Genomic DNA, 25,076 nt, shown 5'->3' with positions numbered 1-25,076 from the left:
TGATGTGTATATGGTTGAAGCATCAGCAAACAGTGCATTCGGAAAGTTTTCAGACCCCTTGACTTTTTCCACATTTTGTTACTTTACAGCCTTATTCTAAAATTCATTAAATTGTCTTTTCCACTCATCAATCTACACACAATACCCCATAATGACAAAGCTAAAAGACTGAAATATCACATGTACATAATTACAGCCCCGAGTCTTGGGTATGACGCTACAAGCGTGGCACACCTGTATTTGGGGAGTTTCTCCCAGTCTTTTCTGCAGATCCTCTCAAGCGCTGTCAGGTTTGATGCACAGCTATTTTCAGGTCTCTCCAGAGTTGTTTGATCGGGTTCAAGTCCGGGCTCTGGCTGGGCCACTCAAGGAAATTCAGAGTTTTGTCCCGAAGCCACTCCTCCATTGTCTGTGCTGTCTGCTTAGTGTCGTTATCCTGTTGGAAGGTGAACCTTCGCCCCAGTCTGAGGTCCTAAGCGCTCTGGAGAAGGTTTTCATCAAGGATCTCTCTGTACTTTGCTTCGTTCATCTTTACGTCGATCGTGACTAGTCTCCCAGTCCCTGCAGTCCCTGCAGCTGAAAAACCTCTGCACAGCATAATGCTGCCACCACCATGCTCCACTGTAGGGATGGTGCCAGGTTTCCTCCAGGCGTGAAGCTTGGCATTCAGACCAAAGAATTCAATCTTGGTTTCATCAGACCAGAAAATCTTGTTTCTAATGGTCTGAGAGTCCTTTAGGTGCATTTTGGCAAACTCCAAGCGGATTGCCATGTGCCTTTTACTGAGGAGTGGCTTCCGTCTGGCCACTCTACCATAAAGTGCTGCAGAGATGGTTGTCCTTCTGGAAGGTTCTCCCATCTCCACATAGGAACTCTAGAGCTCTGTCAGAGTGACCATCGGGTTGTTGAAAGTCAAATGCTAAAGCTTATTATTATTATTAAAGATGTAGTTTAAGTGTAACTCTGACTGGTGTGTAGTTTGTACCTCTCCTCATTTGGTAAAGCAGAAATATGCCACCACAACTGTCATGGTAAAAACATATAGATTCAGTGGTTGTAAAGATGGGCAGAGGTCTGTCTGTAATAAAGATATGCTTTTTTTGACACCACACTCCACAAGTCCTGCAGGCTCTAGTTTTATCTTATCTTGATTATTGTCCACTCATATGGTCAAGTGCTGCAAAGAAAGACCTAGTTAAGCTGCAGCTGGCCCAGAACAGAGCGACACGTCTTGCTCTTCATTGTAATCAGGGGGCTAATATTAATACTATGCATGCCAGTCTCTCTTAGCTGAGAGTTGAGGAAAAACTAACTGCGTCATATTGTTTGCATTGTAAACTTACACACACACTTACCCCACCAGACATGCCACCAGGGGTCTTTTCACAGTCCCTAGGTCACGGACAAATTCAAGGAAACATACACTATTATACAGAGCCATGAGGGCACAGAACTCCCTTCCATCTTATATAGTGCTAGTGAACAGAAAACCTGCACAACGTCTCTCCCCCATGTGACCTAGTTGTTGTGTATATGTACTGACATGTATGTGTAACTGATTGGACACACCTACTAATTCCAGGGTTTTTCTTTATTTGTACTATTTTCTACATTGTAAAATAATAGTGAAGACATCAAAACTATGAAATAACACATATGGAATCATGTAGTAAACAGAAAAGGGTTAAACAAATCAAAATATATTTGAGATTTTAGATTTTAGAGAAATACGTTTTTTGTGTGAATGTAACATTTCTGGGATCTTTTATTTCAGCTCATGAACACGGGACCAACACTTTACATGTTACGTTTCTATTTTTTGTTCAGTGTATTTTCGCTGTTATTAAGATAACTAATGGTAAACCCATGCAGCCCTGTGACTTCAGAGCGCACACATTCACTACATGCCAGGTACAAGCACTAAATGTCAGGTAGACTGTAGATAGTTTATTATGCATGTATGAGCCATACATTGACACGTCAAGTCCAAAACGGGAGGTTGAAAAAATAAATAAATAACGAGATCGTTTTCAAGCCTCTGGAATATCTCATTAAACAGTTTGCACTTACGACTCCACTGTATATAATCACTTCCCAAAAGGTTCAATTTCAAACAATATCATGAATGAGTACCATAGGGTCAAAATGGATGAAAAATACTCTTTGACAGAAGGATAGATTTTCTGGAAAGTATAAATGTTTTACCTTTTCACACGGGAGTTCCAAATGTCTGTTTTTATGCTTGTGATGTCAGAATGCGCTCTCTGTACCAAAATGTGATTGTTACACAACAGGACAGTTAACCCCTGCTGCCTTCAAAGCACAGCACACTGCGTGCTAATGATCTATAGGCTGTTTCAATTTGTCAATTTCAAATTATCTTCAAATGTCACTCTGAAATTAGGTGCATTCCGCCTCATTATTACACAGAAGTTGCTAGCCCATTTCACTGTCGCGGGAAATTTACATTTGAGACATGCTATGCTAAAGTTTAAATGAGCCAGACAACTTCTCTCTTGGATGAGAGCCCAAGCAGTCCCCCAGGGTTTGCCCAGGTCAAGAATGCAGACATTTGTGCATCTCCAGTCAGAACAAAACCTGCCCAAATGTTTTACCCCTGGCGCCCGCATTGCCTTCGATGTTGTTTTCCTTAATAATAATTACTTTGTACACGTGTGCGTTATTTACCTTAGCATAATAGTTTCTGTATTATCGTTTTAACTAATTTCAACTGTAGCACAAGATATGCATGTATGGAGCAATATGTATTCTGTCTATTCCTTTATAACTGCAGACATGCGAGGTACTAATTGCATAACCTTTATGGTGTTATACTGAATTGTGCTTATGTACATTCTTCCATTAGTTCTGTAAAAAACTGCTAATCATGTCAGAGAAGTATAAGCTTGTGTTGTATCCTTTTGAAGCTGCCCTCATGATCAGGCCTGTGTATTTATTTAGCCTGTTAAACATAGCTCTGCCCTGCCCCCTTGTGGAGCTATTCAGTTACTGGTGCATTTATACATGTCATGTTGTAAATGCAACTTAATATTCTTATAGCAGTGTAATGTCACTTCATTGTAATGTTGTTTTATTGCTAATTCCTGTTATTCTATTGTAATTACCAATCACTCATCTATATTTTTTACTTTCAGAAACAAACAATATTGAACGTAATTTGCCAACATCATAACTGGAACTGGAGTTGCTGACATCTGTTTCCGAAGATTGAGGCCAGCTTTTGTATTCTAACAACATACTCTTTGAACGTACACTTCTATACAGTTTTACTGGAGGAATTTTTTAAAAGAAAAGACAATGACAACTGTCATTTCATTACAAACATGCCTAGCCCATATTTCAATATTCATGTAGCGGTTGAACAAAAACTGCATCCCCACCCCTAAAGTCATTGTATCATGGCAGGTCACCTTCCAATTCAGTCAGTCAGTAATTTCTGCAGATGTGCTCAATAGTGCTTGAGCGTATGGTACTCCCCAAAGCACGGCGCAACACACAGGGGTATGTCGCAAGGTACACACATGTACTTTGTCAACTTCCTCTGCTTCCTTCTCCTGGTGCTGGAAAGGCAGACTTTGCAGTGCCTCCGTGTGCGACTACCTTGTGCAGCAGTTTGAGGGACTTTTGAGGGAAAATGCCGTGCATTGAGGCGTAAGGGATTGTCTGCAGCAGGACGGCCCCCAGTGGGTGGACGCCGAGGGGTGTGGTGCTCCTCCAGCAGCTCTCTCATGAGGTTCTCTCTGTACTTTTGGTAGGTAATCACCTCACCTATGGGGGCGATAAAGAGGGAGAATGAAGGAGTGGGTAGGTGAGAGATATTGTCAATATAATTGCATAATGGAACAATGTGATTTGTATGTGAACTGTATGTAAAATTTCAAAAAACCTTGTTCATTAATTGTCTCACCTGATAGCTGGCGGTGAACTATGTGGCCATTGAGGACAGCAGTGTCGATCAGATGGAAAAATATCTTCTTATACCACTTGGTGGTTTTCCAGGCGCATGCCACAAAGCGGTTTATCATGTCTGCCTTATTCACTGCCCCCATTTTGCGGTTATAGTCAAGCACACAGTCTGGTTTGATCTTCCGCTCACCTGTCAGGTGGTCAACCTTCCCTGTGGGTGACATGGTTGCTGTATGGACAGTAGAAAGAACATGTACGTCTCGTTTGTCATGCCACTTTACTGCCAGCTGTTGACCGTTCTCCTTGAACTCCACCTCTCCCCTCTGCATCTTCCTGCTTCCAAATGACGGCATCCCCTTCCTGTTTGATTGGACTGTGCCACAGGCCCCTGTGCTGTTGGAGAACAGATGCTGGAAGAGTGTGGGACTGCTGTACCAATTGTCCACATACAAAGTGTGGCCCCTCCCGAGATGAGGAGCCAGCATGGTCATCACCACGGACCCGGACACCCCAAGCCCTTCATAATGTTGGATGTCAGTGGTGGACCCTGTGTAAACTATAATGTCCTGGACAAATCCTGTCTTCACGTCGCACAAAAAAAAGAACTTCACCCCAAACCTGTGCCTTTTGGAGGGAATGTATTGACGGAATGCCAGCCTACCCTTCCATAACATCAAGTACTCGTCAATGCATAAGTCCTTGTATGGCATAAAGACCTGACCGAATGCTGATGTCAGGCTGGTAAGAACATTTCTTATTTTGTGTAAGGGGTCATTTAGGTTGGCAGTAGCATTGTTGACGAAATGCAGGCATCGCAGCAGGACTAGGAAGCGATCTTGGGAAAAGAGAGTGGCAAAGAATGGAGTTGCAAACATAGGATCCGTGCTCCAGTATTCCCTTAGAGAGTTCTTCTTCACTATTCCCATGAGAAGGACTGTCACTAGGAAGGTATACATTTCACTAATTGTGGTTGTCACCCATTTAGCAAGCTTCCCCCTCACTCCTGGCTCTCTCCTCTCCAGTAGCTCCAAGGCATAGCGATTAGTCTCCTCCACTATGTCTCCCATCAGCTTCTCTGTCAGAAACAGCTTGAAGCACTCTGCTGCAGAGGGAGATGAAAAGGGGCTTTTTACTCCAGACTGGGACTCATCAAAGCCAACAGCAAGGCCAGGAGGGGTGAAATGGCTGGTGGCCTTCCAGCTACCGCAGACCTCCAGTACTTCACCCACTGTTGGTGTGCCTCCATCACCACCAGCATCTTCAGAGGGACCTGGGACTTTGTCGGTGGTCAAGGGGTCCTCAGATTCAGGGTTCTCAATGCCCATGAGGTTTGGCGGCAGCTCCTTACAGTCACTGTCAGAATCTGATTCCTCCGTTTCATACTCAGACTCATTGTCAGAATTTACAAAAATCTCCAGAATTTCCACATTTGTGAGTTGCTTGAGAGTGATGCTTTTACCGCAGTCAACACAGCTAAATGGTTTCTCTCCAGTGTGAATCCTCATGTGCCTGGACAGAAATTTTGTTTCTTTGAAGGTCTTGCCACAAACAGGGCAGGTGCAAGGTTTGCCACCTTGACAGAGTCGGACATGGGTCTTCAGTTCACAAGTGGAGTTGAAGCGTTTTTTGCAAAACTGACATTCGCTGAGTCTCTTCTTCGCAAGAGTCAAATGATTCTGCAAGTCAGGTTTCAGAGCAAACTTTTTACCACAGTCACGGCAGCGGTGAGTTTTTCTAGACATGTTGCTAAGTTTGGAATAATGTTCCCCCATTGATAGGTTTGGATCCAATAGTGGGCTAGGATGCAATTGTGGGCTGCTGTCAAGTCCTACTGGGTCGCTGTTTTCGGCTGAGCTGTGGCTGGAGGCATTGTTTTGATAATCTGGAGGGTCACAGGGAATTTTGAAATCCTTTATGTGAGTCACGGTTACAAAAGGTGTGAGATCCACTGATTTAGTGTCACTCTCTCTGTTTTCCACAGTCTGGGTTTGGGGAAGAGTCAAGCACTGAAGTGGATCCTCCTGATCACATTCACTTTTCACACAGGAAGGAGGGAATATGGAGTCTTCGGCATCAAAGAGCTGCTCTTTCTCCTGATTGGTCCCCAATTCCTCCTGTTCCTTTTTAATCTGTGTGGGCTCTGGGTCCTCCTGCTGCAGACTGGGGATCCACTGCTGCTCACAGCGCTGCTGCTCAGGGGGAACCTCCTCTTCAGAGACAGCAAGAGAGAGCTTCAGGGAGTCTGGAGGAAAGGAGAGGAAGAGCAGAAGTTATCTATACCGAACAAAAATATAAAAACGCAATATGCAACAACTTCTAATTTCTAAGAAATCAGTCAATTGAAATAAATAAATTAGGCCCTAATCTATGGATTTCACATGACTGGGAATAGAGATATGCATCTGTTGGTCACAGATACGCTATTTTTCAAAAGTAGGGGCGTGGATCAGAAAACCAGTAAGTATTTGGTGTGACCACCATTAGCCTCATGCAGAGTGAAACATTTCCTTTGCATACAGCTGGCCAGGCTGTTTATTGTGGTCTGTGGAATGTTGTCCCCCTCCTCTTCAATAGCTTGGCGAAGTTGCTGTATATTGGCAATGCGCTGTTGTACACACAATCAATTGTTTCTAGATAGAGCGTTTCACACTTGACCAAATCACCATCCTCAGCTAGTCAAAAGGGACCTTTATGGCTCCAATGTAGCATTTGAGTCTGGACGGCATCATAAGGACCAACTATCCGGAGAATCGTCAGAGGAAGTTCTAATAGAATATTATGCAACATTCGTCAAAAGAAAAAATGTGTGACACTGATGTCCAAACAAGAGAAAGTACTGGCACGTTCGTGCTACTTTTATCTATTCACGGTGAAAGTTAAAAAATAACTTCTTAAAAAGACCTGCCCAGAGGAAGTTGTAGGCACTATTTCAACGTAATTTCCTGTCTTAGAGAGAAGGATGGGTAGTTATACATATTCACAAATTGTGGTTGGGAATTTCCAAGCAGAGTTGATAAACATCAACAAAAGGGCCAGCATCCCGGAGTCGCCTCTTCACTGTTGACGTTGAGACTGGTGTTATGCGGGTACTATTTAATGAAGCTGCCAGTTGAGGACTTGTGAGGCATCGGTTTCTCAAACTAGACACTTTAATGTACTTGTCCTCTTGCTCAGTTGTGCACCGGGGCCTCCCACTCCTCTTTCTATTCTGGTTAGTGCCAGTTTGCGCTGTTCTGTGAAGGGAGTAGTACACAGCGTTGTACCAGATCTTCAGTTTCTTGGCAATTTCTCGCATGGAATAGCCTTCATTTCTCAGAACAAGAATAGACTGACAAGTTTCAGAAGAAAGTTATTTGTTTCTGGCCATTTTGAGCCTGTAATCGAACCCACAAATGCTGATGCTCCAGATACTCAACTAGTCTAAAGAAGGCCAGTTTTATTGCTTCTTTAAATCAGAACAACAGTTTTCAGATGTGCTAACATAATTGCAAATGGGTTTTCTAATGATCAATTAGCCTTTTAAAAATGATCAACTTGGATTAGCTAACGCAACGTGCCATTGGAACACAGGAGTGATGGTTGCTGATAATGGGCCTATGTACGACTATGTAGATATTCCATAAAAAATCTGCCATTTCCAGCTACAATAGTCATTTACAACATTAACAATGTCTACACCGTATTTCTGATCAATTTGATGTTATTTTAAATGGACCAATTTTTATTTTTTTTGCTTATCTTTCAAAAACAAGGACATTTCTAAGTGACCCCAAACTTTTGAACGGTAGTGTATATATAGAACCAGTTAAAGGTTTGGACACCTACTCATTCAAGGGTTTTTCTTAATTATTTTTTACTATTTTCTACATTGTAGAATAATAGTGAAGACAACAAAACTATGAAATAACATATGAAATCATGTAGTCACCAAAAAAGTGTTAAACAATCAAAATATATTTTATGTTGGAGATTCTTCAAAAGTAGCCACACTTTGCCTTGATGACAGCTTTGTACACTATTGGCATTTTCAACCAGCTTCACCTGGAATACTTTTCCAACAGTCTTGAAGAAGTTCCCACATATGCTGAGCACTCGTTGGCTGCTTTTCCTTCACTCTACAGTCCAACTCATCCCAAACCATCTCAATTTGGATGAGGTTAGTTGATTGTTGAGGCCAGGTCATCTGATGCAGCACTCCATCACTGTCCTTCTTGGTCAAATAGCCTTTACACAGCCTGGAGGTGTGTTTGTCAACATTTGTCATGTTGAAAAACAAATGATAGTCCCACTAAGCGCAAACCAGATGGGATGGCGTAACGCTGCATAATGCTGTGGTAGCCATGCTGGTTAAGTGTGCCTTGAATTCTAAATAAATGACAGACAGTGTCACCAGCAAAGCTCAATCATACCTCCTCCTCCATGCTTCACGTTGGGAACCACACATGCGGAGATCATCCGTTCACCTACTCTCTGTCTTACAAAGACTCGGCGGTTGGAGTCAAAAATCTCAAAGGACAGATTTCCATCGGTCTAATGTTCATTGCTGGTGTTTCTTGGCTCAAGCAAGTCTATTTGTATTATTGGTGTCCTTTAGTAGTGGTTTCTTTGGAGCAATTCAACCGTGAAGGCCTGATTCAAGTACTCTCCCCTGAACAGTTGATGTTGAGATGTGTGTTACTTGAACGCCGAAGCATTTATTTGGGCTGCAATTTCTGGGGCTGGTAACTCTAATGAACTTATCCTCTGCAGCAGAGGTAACTCTGGGTCTTCCTTTGATGTGGCATTCCTCATGAGAGCCAGTTTCATCATAGCACTTGATGGTTTTTGTGACTGCAGTTTTGACTGACCTTCATGTCTTAAAAGGTAATGATGGACTGTCATTTCTCTTTGCTTATTTGACCTGTTCTTGCCATAATATGGACTTGGTCTTTTACCAAATGGGGCTACCCTCTGTATACCCCCCCTACCTTGTTACACAACTGATTGGCTCAAACGCATTAAGAAGGAAAGAAATTCCACAAATTAACAAGGCACAGCTGTTAATTGAAATGCATTCCAGGTGACTACCTCATGAAGCTGGTTGAGATAATGCCAAGTGTGTGCAAAGCTGTCATCAAGGCAAAGGGTGGCTACTTTGAAGAATCTAAAATATTAAATATATTTTGATTTGTTTAACACTTTTGGTGACTACATGATTCCATGTGTGTTATTTCATAGTTTTGATGTCTTCACTTATTCAACAATGTAAAAAATAGTAAAATAAAGAAAAACTCTTGAATGAGTAAGTGTGTCCAAACTTTTGACTGGTACTGTATATATAAAAATATCGATAACTATTGAAAGAAGCCGTTTTTCTACATTGTGATGGACACGGTGCAACCGTTGGTAGGTAGGCTACTGGCAGGCTTCGGCACAGCAAATCCAAGTCAACCTGTGCTCATGGTTCTCACAGGGGAAGTGATATGATATGATCATGAGCAAAGTCATTGTAGCCTGCATGCTGCAAATGACATGTAACTAAGTTCCTGGAAAGCTGTAGAACGTGTAGTGAAGCAAAACTTGAGTGGTCAAAAACATTCATCTTGGGGAGCATATAACACAATTATACCATTCATAAAATTAATCACATTTATTTTTAATACAGACCAGCTAAAAAAAATAATTGAAAATTGATCCAATCGATTATGATTATTTTGGAGGTGCAAAAACATGTCCTGCTGAAAAGAAAGTTGACGACATCCGCTCGTCATTCACTCAGCCTATTGAGTCCACTGGTCCCACTCACACAGAACTACACTATGCCTTGACCTCTTTCTCACCTCCCTCTCCAAATAAAATCCTGCAAGTAGTGAGGTCTGACCGCCCGACAACCTGCCCAGTCGACCCTGACGCCCCATCTCTGGAGACCTACTCCCATTCCTCAATTCCCTCATTCCTGACCACTGACCACCCCTCTGACTTCAAATCGCCTGAGTCCCTCCCCTCAAGAAACCAAAACTTGACTCATCTGACGTCAAAAACTAGAGACCTGTATCCCTCCTTTCTTTTCCAAAACACTTGAGCGTGATGCCTCTGATCAACTCTAGTTCTCTTTCATAACGATCTTCTTGACCATAACAAGTCAGGCTTCAAGATGGGTCACTCAACCGAGACCGCTCTTCTCTGTGTCAGAGGCTCTCCGCACTGCCAACGCTGACTTTCTCTCCTCTGTTCTCAACCTCCTAGATCTATCCACTGCCTTCGACACCGTGAACCATCAGATCCTCCTCTCCACGCTGGGCGTCTCAGGCTCTTCACCCTCTCCTCTTCTCTCTATACACCAAGCCACTCAGCTCCATCATATCCTCACATGGTCTCTCCTATCATTGCTATGCAAATGACACTCAACCACTTTTCTCCTTCCCCCTTCTGACACCCAGGTGGTGAAACGCATCTCGGCATGCCTGCCAGATATCTCAGCTTGGATGTGGACTCCCCCCTTACTTACTATACCTGTGATATGTGGTTGTCCCACCTAGCCATCTTAAGACGCATGCTGTAACTGTAAGTCACTCTGGATAAGAGCGTCTGCTAAATGACTAAAATCGAAATAAACCCAGTCCTGAAACGAAAAGTAGGCTGAAATGTTTTACATCATATCATAGGAAAAGACACTGCATTCACATGGATTTGCACAAAGAGGGTAGTTCGGATGTGACTTTAAACCCTAGTACAGTGCCTTCAGAAAGTATTCCTACCCGTTGACTTATTCCACATGTTGTTGTGTTACAGCCGGAATTGAAAATTGATTCAATGTATTTATTTTCTTCACCCCTCTAAACACACACACACAATACCCCATAATGACAAAGTGAAAACAAGTTGATATATCCAATATCTAATTTAATAAGTATTCACGACAATCAGAGTCAATATATGTTAGAATCACCTTTGGCAACGATTACAGTGGTGAGTCTTTCTGAGTAAGTCTCAAAGTTTTGCACACCTGGATAGCCCATTATTCTTCGAAAAATTCTTCAAGCTCTGTCAAATTGATTGGTGATCACTGACATACAACCATTTTCAGGTCTTGCCATAGGTTTTCAAGCCGATTTAAGTCAAAACTAGGCCACTCAGGAACATTCAATGTCATCTTGGTAAGCAACCAGTGTATATTTGACATTGTGTTTTAGGTTATTGTCCTGCTGAAAGGTGAATTTGTCCCCAAGTGTCTGTTGGAAAGCAGACTGAACCAGGTTTTCCTCTAGGATTTTGCCAGGCTTAGCTCCCTAGTCCTTGCCGATGACAAGCATACCCATAACATGATGCAGCCACCATCATGCTTGAAAATATGAAGAGTGGTACTCAGTGATGTGTTGTGTTTTCCCTAAACATAACGCTTTTTATTTAGGACAAAGGTCATTTCTTTGCTCCATTTTTTGCAGTTTTACTTTAGTGCCTTATTGCAAACAGGATCCACGTTTTGGAATATTTTTTATTCTGTACAGGTTTCCTTATTTTCGCTCTCATTTAGGCTAGTATTGTATAGTACCTACAATGTTGTTGATACATCCTCAGTTCTCCTATCACGGCCATTCAACTCTAACGGTTTAAAGTCACCATTGGCCTCATGGCGAAATACCTGAGCGGTTTCCTTCCTCTATGGCAACTGAGTTATGAAGGACACCTGTATCTTTGCAGTGACTGGGTGTATTAATACAACATCCAAAATGTAATCAATAACCTCACCATGCTCAAAGGGATATTCAATGTGTGTTTTTTTTACCCATCTACCAATAGGTGCCCTTCTTTGCGAGGCATTGGAAAGCTTCCTTGGTCATTGTAGTGGAATCAGTGTCTGAAATTCACTGCTCGACTGAGGGACCTTACAGTTAATTGTATGTCTGGGATACAGAGATGAGGTAGTGGATCGAAAATCACGTTAAAAAATATTATTGCACAAAGAGAGTCCATGCAACTTATGTGACTTGTTCAGTGTGGGATTTGTTTTAGTCCTGAACTTATTTAGGCTTGCCATAAGAAAGGGGTTGAATACTTATTGACTCAAGACATTTCAGCTATTCATTTTTTATTAATTTGTAAAAATGTCTATACATAAATCCACTTTGACATTATGGGTTATTGTGTCAAGGCCAGTGACAATCTCAATTTAATCCATTTATAATTCAGGCTGTAACACAACAACGTGGAAAAAGTAAAGGGGTGCGAATACTTTCTGAAGGCACTGTATATCATACGATGACTTATTGACTTAAATCAATAGCATAACATCATGGGTAAGCTTTGGCGATCGTCTTTCAGATTGAAAAAGTGGATTTCTACTGGTGTGGGTGTTTAACATTTTTGAAATGGTGATCACTGAAAGCCTAAACAGTTTATCAATTAAGTAGAACTGTAGTTAGATATTAGTAGGTATATATACGTACCTATTCTACATAGTTTTATCTCCGGTGTGATTCGCAGCAGTCTCCGTAGACGATCATTCTCCTCCAGGTACTCCGCAATCATTTTCTCAAATGCCCTGAAAATCTCCACAGCAGCAGATGCCTTTAAACGCTCATTTAAAAACACACGAAACGACTCTAGTTTAGACATTTTCAGTCGACTGAGAGTTGGGTATTCAGCTAGTATGGCTTTGTGAAGTGGTTCCTCCTGATCAAGTTCACTTTTCACATAAGGAGGAGTGAATATGGAATCTTTCGTATCAAAGAGCCCTTTAAGCTGCTCTTCCTCCTGACTGGTCCGGAGTTCCTCCTGTTCCTCTTTAATCTGTGTGTGCTCTGGATCCTGCTGCCCCTGACTGGGGCTCCACTCCTGCTCACAGTGCTGCTGCTCAGAGGGAACCTCCTCTTCAGAGACAGCAAGAGAGAGCTGCAGGTCTGGAGGGAAGGAGAGGGTGAGAAGAGGTTTAAGCTATATACCACAGAATTAAATAGAACAATTATACATGTGAATTATAGCTCTATGACCTATACAGCAAAGTGGCCTCGAACAAATCACAAATTGGACAAATCACTCGCTCAACCTCATTTAGATCTACTATTGAATAATATGGCGATTGAGCAACTTGAGGAGACTAAACTCCTGGGTGTAACCCTAGATAGCAAGCTGTCATGCTCAAAACATAGACTCAATGGTTGCGAAAATGGGAAGAGGTCTGTCCATGATAGTGCGCTGCTCTGCCTTCTTGACATCTCAGTCAACCAGACAGGTCCTAAAGGCCCTAGATTTGTCGCACCTGGACTACGTTTGTACTGAGCAACACGTTTCCCCAAAACGGTGAGCACCATTCTTTAACAACCTTTGAGGTATGTTTGCTCCCATGGGGCGGCAAGGTGTGGACTGATCAATATGGGTGTGACCATTTGAAATCTCAAAACTCGTGCAACACACCATACACAATCGCCCTCAGGGCCACTATAATCACAGTTCAACTCGGGTGTCATTACGCCAATTCTGTTGCAGAACGTTTCATAAACGGAAGCAAACGTAACGAAACTGGGCGGGACCTACCTGAATTTGTCCAATTGAGACTTTCGTTTTCGTTGCGTTTTGCAACTGTTTGGACTAAATATTACGCCCAAATACCGTATTGTTTCAGTTGTATTCAACGTTGTACAATGTTCTGTCGTAATGAAAGCACCCCAGATTAAATTCCATATCGACCATTGCAGATCTAGTTATGATCTAAGCAGCCTTTAAACATGCCTGAATGCAACTGTACGTTATTTAAAATCAGCTTTTCGTGACAAAACAATGTAATAATGTATGGTAAAAGTTAAGGTAGATAACTTCTTTAAAAATTGATGAAGTGGTGATCACCGTTTGCCTAAACAGTTTATCAATTGAGTAGAACTATAGCTAGCCAGTAGCTCTACCGTATACTAACCTATTCTATATAGTTTTATCTCCGGTGTAATCCGCAGCAGTCTCCGTAGACGATCATTCTCCTCCTGGTACTCCACTACCGTTTTCTCAGCTGCCCCGAAAATCTCCACAGCAGCCACCGTTAAACGCTCATTTAAAAATACACGAAACGACTTTAGTTTATACATGTTTCAGTAGACTGAGAGTTAGGTCTTTTTCAACGAGTGAAGCTTAATCCACGAGGAAAGTGGCCATAAAAATCAGCGTCTCGTCGGCAACACTAAAGAAGTACTTCCGGGTCTAAATAAAAGTCCCTACGTAATAGTTGAAACGTGTTGAATAACCTATATTTATTTATTATATATGAAAAATATTTGTCTAAACAGTAACAATGATTCATTTAAGTAACATTTGCATTACATTTGAGGTTTCAAACATGTTTTAATGTCAAATAAATGCCCCAAATGTAAAACACTGAAATACATATTGGCTTATAGAGCATAAATTATTCTAGGTGGCGCAGTAAACGTATTGTAGGCAATACTCAGTAGGCTTTGTAGAATGTATATATGGTGTCATTTCATGGGGCACTGAATAATACGGAGTCTTACTGGATTAATAAGGAGTGTTGCTGGCCTTTGAGTCCACCCATTCCATTGGTCACAATGTGAATCACTGTATGCGGAATACATTTTGGCTTACTTATGAAGCAAAAACTATTCTCAGACACCCAAGATATTGGGAATGAATACTACCACTTAGAGACAGAAAGTTGTGGTAGAGGTTGATCAGCTGAGGAAATAGTAAGCTCTATGAAAACTGAATCAAATGTGCAGCATGTAACTGGAGACGTCAAAATAAGCGAGGATACACAGAAATGTGTTTTGTCAGATGAGGCTAATTTTGTAGGGTTCAGGCATACCACTCCAAATAATGGTATGCTTACATTGACTTGTGATGAATGGGAGAAGGACCATTCGGAGAGAAGTGGTAGGTATTTCAAAAAGTTCTTATGGTTAGGCCTAATTGCAGGAAACATTAAAGTGTCCAATTTACTGGAGGTTTTCAGCATTACACAAGTCAAACCCCCATGTACACATTTCTGTTGCCAAGAAAATAGGGAAGGTGTTGGCACGAGTACAGAAGGGGTTATGCAAGAACATGTATATCAGATTCATTGAGAATAATGGTGAACGCCATGAAATAATGCTATAATTGTCAAAAGAAGATCAATCTGCAATGATGTGATGAAGTGGTGTAACTTGCATATGTACTATGGTTCTCAGATTATTTGGTGTATTTCAGGAGCTGATATCCTGAACCCTGATCTTGCATATAAGGCCACCCAGGACATACAGTACATACCAGGCTGTGTCTGAGGAAGGCCCGAAAAATGTCCAAAGATTCCAGCCACCCCAGCCGTGAACTGTTCTCCTGCAGGTGGTACCGGAGCATTGGGTCTCGGACCAACAGGCTTCTATCCCCTAGCTCTGAGACTTTTGAACAACCAAAGACTCCAGGCACTGAGACATTTAAACAGCTAGGCAATGGATGCCCACCCTAACCCATGGTCCATCTGCAATTACTAAATGTATATAGCTTACTTTCTCGTGTTATTCTTATTTCCTGTGCGTTTAAAAAAATAACAAATCTACTTTATACATTTTGATATTGAATACTGCATTGTTGGGAAAGAGCTAGCAAGTAAGCATTTCACTGTACTTGTGCATATGACAATAAAACTTGAAACAAATGTAAAACTTCTGTGTAACTGTTGATGATCAATATGAATAATTAACTTCATTGTGATATTTGTTATGAATAAAGTATGCTTTTTTGGACTAAATGTACTTACATCTTTCTTAACTTTTTGAATAAACATATTGTTGTTGTATTTTTAAGTATCCACCAGAAGGAATTTTGATATGACAATACCGTGCCTTCGGAAAGTATTCAGACGCCTTGACTTTTTACACATTTTGTTATGTTACAGCCTTATTCTAAAATGTATTAAATAAAACACTAAGCAATTTACACACAATACCCCATAATAACAAAAATAAAACCGTTTTTTATAAATTTTTAGCAAATGTATAAAAAAAAAAAAAACAGAAATACCTTATTTACATAAGTATTGAGACCCTTTGCTATGAAACTCAAAATTGAGCTCAGATGCATCCTGTTTCCATTGGCCATCCTTCAGATGTTTCTACAACTTGATTGGAGTCCATCTGTGGTAAATTCAATTGATTGGACATGATTTGGAAAGGCACACATCTGTCTATATAAGGTCCCACAGTTGACAGTGCATGTCAGAGCAAAAACCAAGCCTTGAGGTCAAATGAATTGTCCGTAGAGCTCTGAGATAGGATTATGTCGAGACACAGATCTGGGAAAGGCTACCAAATAAATTCTGCCGCATTGAAGGTCCCCAAGAACACAGATGCCTCAGTCATTCTTAAATGGAAGAAGTTTGGAACCACCAAGACTCTTCCTAGAGCTGGCCGCCTGGCCAAATCTGAACAATCAGGGAAGAAGGGCCTTGGTCATGGAGGTGACCAAGAACCCAATGGTCACTTTGACAGAGCTCTAGAGTTCCTCTGTGGAGATGGGAGAAACTTCCAGAAGGACAACCATCTCTGCAGCACTCCACCAATCAGGCCTTTCTGGTAGGATGGCCAGACGGAAGCAACTCCTCAGTAAAAGGCACATGACAGCCCGCTTGGAGTTTGCCAAAAGGCACCTAAATACTCAGAGTATGAGAAACAAGATTCTCTGGTCTGATGAAACCAAGATTAAACTCTTTGGCCTGAATGCCAAGCACCACATCTGGAGGAAACCTGGCACCATCCCTACAGTGAAAGATGGTGGTGGCAGCATCATGCTTTGGAGATGTTTTTCAGCGGCAGGGAGACTAGTCAGGATCGAGGCAAAGTTGAACGGAGCAAAGTACAGAGAGATCCTTTATGAAACCCTGCTCCAGAGTGACCTCAGGACCTCAGACTAGGGCGAAGGTTCACCTTCCAACAGGACAACGACACTAAGCACACAGCCAAGACAATGCGGGAGTGGCTTTGGGACAAGTCTCTGAATATCCTTGAGTGGCCTAGCCAGAGCCTGGACTTGAACCTGATCAAACATCTCTGGAGAGACCTGAAAATAGCTGTGCAGCAACACTCCCCATCCAACCTGACAGAACTTGAGAGGATCTGCAGAGAAGAATACGAGAAACTCCCCAAATACAGTTGTGCCAAGCTTGTAGCGTCATACCCAAGAAGAATCGATGCTGTAATCACGTCCAAAGGTGCTTCAACAAAGTACTGAGTAAAGGGTCTGAATACTTATGTAAATTTGATATTTCAGTTCTACATTTTTGTAGAAATTAGCAAACATTTCTAAAAACCTGTTTTTGCTTTGTCACTATGGGTAAAAAAATATTTAATACATTTTAGAATAAGGCTGTAATGTAACAAAATGTGGAAAAAGTCAAGCGGTCTGAATACTTTTCGAAGGCACTGTATATGCGTCCTATGACACGGTGCTATATTTGAACCGTATAGTGTCCAGGCACCCAATTTTAAGCTTTTTGACCACAGTAAAAGTTCAGCAACACATTTGATTATATAATATTGATTTCGTATCATACACATAGCATTTTACCCCAGACCTTTATTGTGAAGGCAAAATCGGAAAACCGGAAGTCTTAATGCTGCTGCCGGGACGCTAATAAAACAAACCCGCTCGCAAATTCACTTCCGCATTGTCTTCTTCTTGTATTTTATTAGCGGGTGGGGAGCCCATAAACACAACACAGCGGCACAATGTGTATGGGTTTTTACTACAAGGTACGGACCAGAGATACTGTAACTAAACTGGGGCTGCGTTCAGTACATAAAAACATAACGTTCAATTGAACAAACTGCTGTACTGAATGACCAGTTGAAAACACTGAGGGGTTGGGTTGTGGGTTAAAAATAGACTCATCGCTTCAAGCCACACCCTGGCACACCCACCAAACATAGGTACCATTAAAGTCTGTTCAAGAACGTTTTGGGAAAACGTGTCGTTCAGTACAAACCATTCGGCAATGTAGCAAATGTTCAAGTGAACTGAACTCACTGCAGAGAACACAGTAATCTTGCCTAAACATCAGTGTTACCATGGTTACCCCATGGACATTCAGTTTTAAAGAAGTTCCTAAAAAAGATGCAAGAGTCTCTACAAGCCAGAATATTGAATAAAATGAAATGTACACTTACTTTGCTGGTTGTTCAGGCTGTTGGTCCTTTTGACAGTAGGAAATGGAGATAAAATATCTACAGGAAATTATTGTTTACCTGACTTTTTACGGTGCAGGCAGGTTCTGTCGCTTGTATTTTCAATCTCCTGATGCATTGCAGATGATGCACAATATATAAACAATAGCCGAATGTAACCAAACACGTTCCCTTGCAATCAACTAAAAGGGATGTGAAATTTGCCAGCTGATTGCATGGAACAACATTCGGTCTGTGGTTCCGGATCGGTTAAGTTTGGCCATTGTTTACATATTGTGCAAGTGTTTGTGTTGTGCGAATTGTGTCAGTATTGAAAATACAAAACTGGAAATACAAATTGGTATACAGACCAGCATACTGAAAGTCGGGTTAATAACACTTTCCTGTGGTACCAGGCAGTAAATAATTGGAAATGAATTATTTAATTCAATGCAATTCCCACCTCCAATTCCCTCCTCAACTTTTTGGTCTCTGAATATACCAATATTCTCAACTCCAGAGCATTTAAAAAACTCACATAGGTTTATTTCCTGTGGGATCATAGCAGTTGCTTTCTCTTTAAAATGTAATGTTTTGATTGACTTCCCATGAATCCATGGGTGTTGTCATGACGCTGGCCTGGGGGTAGGTTTATGACAGTCATAAATACCTCTCCCCCCTTTTTTCCTCTCTTACCCTACTGATGTGACTATTGAAAATCCCTTGGTTAACATAGAGATTCTGGGAACATCAGAAGGTGGGGGGAAATTAACCATATTTTGGTAATCCAACCAGTTGAACATATGCGTTGGTACTTAATGAATATGATGTCAGTTCGGTTGTCATCTGAGACATTCTCATCAATGATAGGATGACATAAACGGTACAGTGGAAAGTCTACACATTATAGTTATCAGATTCACATGGAATTGTTGTGCAATTCAAATGTTTAAATATACAATTATTGGTGAAAAGATTAAATGTAATTTTAGCTTCCAAATGAGAGATTTGGGTTTTCATAAGTTTAGGGCTCTGCTCAATCAGTGGCCCGCCCCTGTGAAGAGACATGGGTTATAAAACTATGAAAACACACCCTTCTCCCATCACTATATAAGCCCTTGACGAAAATGTAACCTTCTCTTCCGGGTACATTAGGATGACGATCCGATGTCAGAAGGGTTCAGATAATAACTACAGAACGAAGCCAACCTCAGGGTGAGCTTTGGTTGGAAATGGTATGAACTTTGAACTCTTATTCGCTACAGAAGTGATACCTCCTAGCCTTTGAGTTAGCAGCGGCCGCTGTAAACTGGGCTAGGAGAGGACAGACAGAGTATCCCGTCAACCACGTTACTACAACGTATCAAATTTACCACCAGAGACGCTCTTCAAAGGATGGAAGAACTATTGGGCAACTCGGCCTTCCATCTACCACCTACCTATTGAAGCGCAGCTCAGAGTAAATATTCATTGCATTTTCCTTTTCCAAATGGGCGGTAATTTAGAATGCATAAGATCCTGTTTTTACGATAGAGACATTGCTTCTCCCTTTGTTCTTCAGTCTTCCCGCTCTTTCACTCAAACCCAACCCCCTTTTCTTTGGGTAACCAGCTGTCATATATGTTCCGTCCGCTAGGGACGTTTTCCTTTATGACATAATTTGTAATCAAGGTATGATTAATTATGTGTGATTAGTTAGGTATTTAGTAAATAAATAATTATACCCAATTTTGTATTACTGATTCAACTTGTTAGCCAGGGTTCGTGAAGATAACCAAGAATTTACAACTTTCAGATGAGACTGAAATAAGGTGACGATTAATATTGACTGCTATTGATGCAAAATATTACTAGGTCTTTAAGAGTTTATTCGGAAGATGCGTGGTGCCCCAACTTTCTAGTTAATTACATTTACATGATTAGCTCAATCAGGTAATATTAATTACAGAGAAAGGATTTGTAACGGCTTTCGTCTTCCTCCTCTGACGAGGAGTAGTAGGAAGGATCGGAAGACCAATGCGCAGCGTGGTACGTATCCATGTTTATTAGAATACTTTTCAAGAATGAACAAAAAGAATAAACTGACGAAAACCAATGAAGACGCTACAGTCCCGAACTAGTGAACACAGAAAAAACCAGGAACACACGAACAGGAACACACGAACAGGAACAATCACCCACAAAACACACTACAAAACAGGCTACCTAAATATGGTTCCCAATCAGAGACAATGACTAACACCTGCCTCTGATTGAGAACCATATCAGGCCAAACAAGAAACCCACATAGAAACAGAAAACATAGACTGCCCACCCCAACTCACGCCCTGACCATACTAAAACAAAGAAAAACCAAAAGAACTATGGTCAGAACGTGACAGGATTTTATAGAATAGCATTTCATATCACTTAATCCGGCATAGCCAAAGACACGACAGTGTAATCATTACTCCAAACGTTTTGCAACAAAACTAGCGATTGCTGTCGAGGGATAGATTTGGATAAGTCCTCAAGTTTGAAGTGGAAGGAGTACAGGGCTTAGCACGAGGACGTTAAAAAGAGATTTTGACTTGGAAAATAATATTTTCAGGAGTCGGGTAATTGGTTAATAAGGGAGGAGGATTTGAGGGAAAGAGAGAGGTTGAAAAGACTGAGGGAGGCAGAGTATGGGCTTGAATCTGTTGAGGTTAGCAATAACAAGGGAAAGGGTATGTTGAGGAAGATTGGTGCCAAATTCAAACAGAATGAGCCGGATGCTAGTTCGAGTTCTGAAGGTGAAATGAAAGGAGTGGAACCAGGCCTTTTGGCTGATCCATGGGTGGTTTCAGGTTGGGTGGAAAAGATGGTGGGTGCTGTTGAGTCGTGAAGGTAAACCGAAGTCGACTTCTGATGTTTCTTTGTGTTTCTTTAGATCGGACGGAGCAGGCGATGTAACTTGGGGAAAGGCCTGTATCTTGCTTTGAGCTTATGTACAGGTCATCATTGAAAGGAGTGATTTCTGGGGTAGCAAAAAGTGTGGAGGTGGAGCAATTTAAGTTGAAGATTCCTTGTGTTTGCGATGCCTGCCGTTTGGTGCGACGCAGACCTAGTGGGTAGCGTGGTGAAACAGAGGTGACACAGTCTGTTCTTTGAGCTCTGATTCAGTCTTTACCTGACAAAGTAATGTTAGGATATATGAGTTATGTTGTTAGAGCTTTTGTGCCAAATACACTGCAGTGTTCTAGGTGTCACGTTTATGTTCATGTTGCAGCAGTGTGTAGGAGGGAGATTCCAAGATGTGGGGACTGTGCAGGAAAACATGGGGCATAGGAATGTGTTGTTTCGGTGGGAAAAGTTGTGTGTGTCAACTGTAGGGGTGCCAATGTTGCTGGGGATCGGAGGTGTCCGGTGCGAGAGAGGCAGGTTGAGGTGGCCAGGGTCAGAGTAGAGCAGAAGATGTCATATGCTGAGGCAGTAAAGAAAGTAGAGGCGGGTGGATCAAGGGTGAGGGATTCTGAGAGGATCCCTGTGAATAGTAGATCTCTGCCAGAACAGAGGGATAGGCCAATGAGTGATATACTGTATGTTTCAGTAAGGTTGGCTTCTTAGCGTTCATAGCAATGGTTATCAATTGTACTGCAGATATGGAACATAAGTCACAGAAAATTGATGTTGTGGCGGCAACTGCAGAGAAGTACTTCGGGGGACGAGATTTGACTTCAGAAGAGTTACAGGGTGTGTAGTAGTGACCAGTCCTCTCAGGTCATTGGCTTGGGGTAGGATCAGATGGGTTTAAAGTAGTGGAATAAGGTGGTGGGTTTTTAATGAGTGTAGGTTTAGTTGGTAGGCTTATTAAAATATATTAGTTTTTTTATTTTCCCATTTCCTATCACAAAGTGCAATGGATTTATACTATAGTTCAGTTGGGGGCAGTAATGCAACATATTGGATGCCAACCGCCATTAAACCTCACCGAATAAGAATTTGTATATATTATTTTTAATTGAACCTTTATTTAACTAGGCAAGTCAGTTAAGAACAAATTCTTATTTGCAATGAAGGCCTACACCGGCCAAACCCGGACGACTCTGGGCCAATTGTGCGCCACCCTATGGGACTCCCAGTCACGGCCGGTTGTGATACAGCCTGGATGTTGTGGCTCTGTGCGATATAACTGTGCGATGCCTGCCGTTTGGTGCGACGCAGACCTGGTGGGGAGCGTGGTGAAACATAAACTAGTGTTTCTATTGGACAGGTTCAGCAAACAGGGAGGAATCTACCTGAATCTGTCCAATAGAAACACTTGTTTTCAATGCAAAACAGAACATTTTGGAGTAATGTTTACACACCATGTAATCCATATAAAAACAGTAGCCTATAGGAGGGAACCAGGCAATAGAAAACATGAGGATAATGTTATTGTCAGAGCTATTGAGATGGTATATTTCAAGAAATAAGCCGTTTCATTTTACAAGTGCAAGCAGGAATGCACGATAAAGATATTTTGATGTGCAACACAAATCAGTGATTGGAACGAATTTTGGGTTGACAATTAGGCTATTGTTCCTATAAATAGGGCTCAGAATTTAAAATATCATTCAAAACCCAATAGCTAGATCTCTATGTACTGCCAGTTTGCTGTGGAATTAATCTAACAGTAAATAAAAAATAATACAAAACTTTGCAGCATACTACTCAATGATGTTGCCTTTATATAGACTAGGTTATAGGCATATCTTAGAGATACTCCAGTATGTTTGATATGTTTGTCGCCTATGTTTTAGGCCTATTGCTTGTTTGACTCATTGGGAAGCCTGCTTTATTTTACACCTTAATTTGAAAGGATTTGAGGGTTAGTTTGAGTTGGGGAAAACAGGGCAGCAGGTCATGAGATCTGCCTGTGAAGATTTTACACACTGGCCCATAAGCTGCTAAAAGCGCAGCAGTGCAGTTGATAGGATACTGTCCCTTGTACACCGTGGATTGCGGCATCTTGCATATGAATATATGAATAATAATAATAATAATAATACAATTATGCATTATGTGATGCATAATAATACCATGGCAATTTGGAATGTCCAGTCAATGAGCATTATGGCTAACTTTTGATTACTATGTATGGTGCTATACTGTTTACTACAGTATGTTAACTTATGCTGTTAGATTACATCACTTTCTCACTAGCTTATTATAGGGATAGGCATGAGTAATCAAGTACTTGAGTACTCGAACGGACGTCAAAGCTCAATCATTAACCAGAGCTAAAAAATAAATAAAAATACTGTAAAACTATTTGGTGGAATGTACAGTCGTGGCAAAAGTTTTGAGAATGACACATATATTCATTTTCACAAAGTCTGCTGCCTCAGTTTGTATGATGGCAATTTGCATATACTCCAGAATGTTATGAAGAGTGATCAGATGAATTGCAATTAATTGCAAAGTCCCTCTTTGCCATGCAAATGAACTGAATCCCCCCAAAACATTTCCCACTACATTTCAGCCCTGCCACAAAAGGACCAACTGACATCATGTCTGTGATTCTCTCGTTAACACAGGTGTGAGTGTTGACGAGGACAAGGCTGGAGATCACTCTGTCATGCTGATTGAGTTCAAATAACAGACTGGAAGCTTCAAAAGGAGGGTGGTGCTTGGAATCATTGTTCTTCCTCTTTCAAACATGGTTACCTGCAAGGAAACACGTGCCGTCATCATTGCTTTGCACAAAAAGGGCTTCACATGCAAGGATATTGCTGCCAGTAAGATTGCACGTAAATCAACCATTTATCGGATCATCAAGAACTTCAAGGAGAGCGGTTCAATTGTTGTGAAGAAGGCTTCAGGGCGCCCAAGAAAGTCCAGCAAGCGCCAGGACCGTCTCCAGAAGTTGATTCAGCTGCGGGATCAGGGCACCACCAGTACAGAGCTTGCTCAGGAATGGCAGCTGGCAGGTGTGAGTGCATCTGCACGCACAGTGAGGCAAATACTTTTGGAGGATTGCCTGGTGTCAAGAAGGGCAGCAAAGAAGCCACTTCTCTCCAGGAAAAACATCAGGGACAGACTGATATTCTGCAAAAGGTACAGGGATTGGACTGCTGAGGACTGGGGTAAAGTCATTTTCTCTGATGAATCCCCTTTCCGATTGTTTGGTGCATCCGGAAAAAAGCTTGTCCGGAGAAGACAAGGTGAGCGCTACCATCAGTCCTGTGTCATGCCAACAGTAAAGCATCCTGAGACCATTCATGTGTGGGGTTGCTTCTCAGCCAAGGGAGTGGGCTCACTCACAATTTTGCCTAAGAACACAGCATTGAATAAAGAATGGTACCAACACATCCTCAGAGAGCAATTTCTCCCAACCAACACTTTGGTGACGAACAATGCCTTTTCCAGCATGATGGAGCACCTTTCCATAAGGCAAAAGTGATAACTAAGGGGCTCGGGGAACAAACATCAATATTTTGGGTCCATGGCCAGGATTAATCTTCTCCTTTCCCCCCTCTGATAACCAGGTGGTGAATCGCATCTCTGCATGTCTGGCAGACATATCAGTGTGGATGACGGATCACCACCTCAAGCTGAACCTCGGCAAGACGGAGCTGCTCTTCCTCCCGGGGAAGGACTGCCCGTTCCATGATCTCGCCATCACGGTTGACAACTCCATTGTGTCCTCCTCCCAGAGTGCTAAGAACCTTGGCGTGATCCTGGACAACACCCTGTCGTTCTCAACTAACATCAAGGCGGTGACCCGTTCCTGTAGGTTCATGCTCTACAACATTCGCAGAGTACGACCCTGCCTCACGCAGGAAGCGGCGCAGGTCCTAATCCAGGCACTTGTCATCTCCCGTCTGGATTACTGCAACTCGCTGTTGGCTGGGCTCCCTGCCTGTGCCATTAAACCCCTACAACTCATCCAGAACGCCGCAGCCCGTCTGGTGTTCAACTTTCCCAAGTTCTCTCACGTCACCCCGCTCCTCCGCTCTCTCCACTGGCTTCCAGTTGAAGCTCGCATCCGCTACAAGACCATGGTGCTTGCCTACGGAGCTG

At 41.9% G+C, this 25,076-nt stretch overlaps 1 protein-coding gene across 1 annotated transcript; it reads right to left on the bottom strand.

Annotated features, from left to right (window-relative positions):
• Positions 1-1,927: 1,927 nt before the first annotated feature.
• Positions 1,928-14,083, bottom strand: LOC139530780 (uncharacterized). Its single transcript, XM_071327466.1, has 4 exons — positions 13,817-14,083; positions 12,354-12,806; positions 3,929-6,169; positions 1,928-3,789 (listed from the first exon to the last, which is right to left on the bottom strand). Exons 1-4 carry the CDS (start codon positions 13,980-13,982, stop codon positions 3,470-3,472), a joined length of 3,180 nt encoding a protein of 1,059 aa, XP_071183567.1. The 5' UTR covers positions 13,983-14,083; the 3' UTR covers positions 1,928-3,469.
• Positions 14,084-25,076: the final 10,993 nt, after the last annotated feature.

Source organism: Salvelinus alpinus, chromosome 9 (assembly GCF_045679555.1).
Source record: "Salvelinus alpinus chromosome 9, SLU_Salpinus.1, whole genome shotgun sequence".
NCBI classification, from domain to species: domain Eukaryota; kingdom Metazoa; phylum Chordata; class Actinopteri; order Salmoniformes; family Salmonidae; genus Salvelinus; species Salvelinus alpinus.
This window is presented reverse-complemented; position numbering and strand designations above follow the sequence as displayed.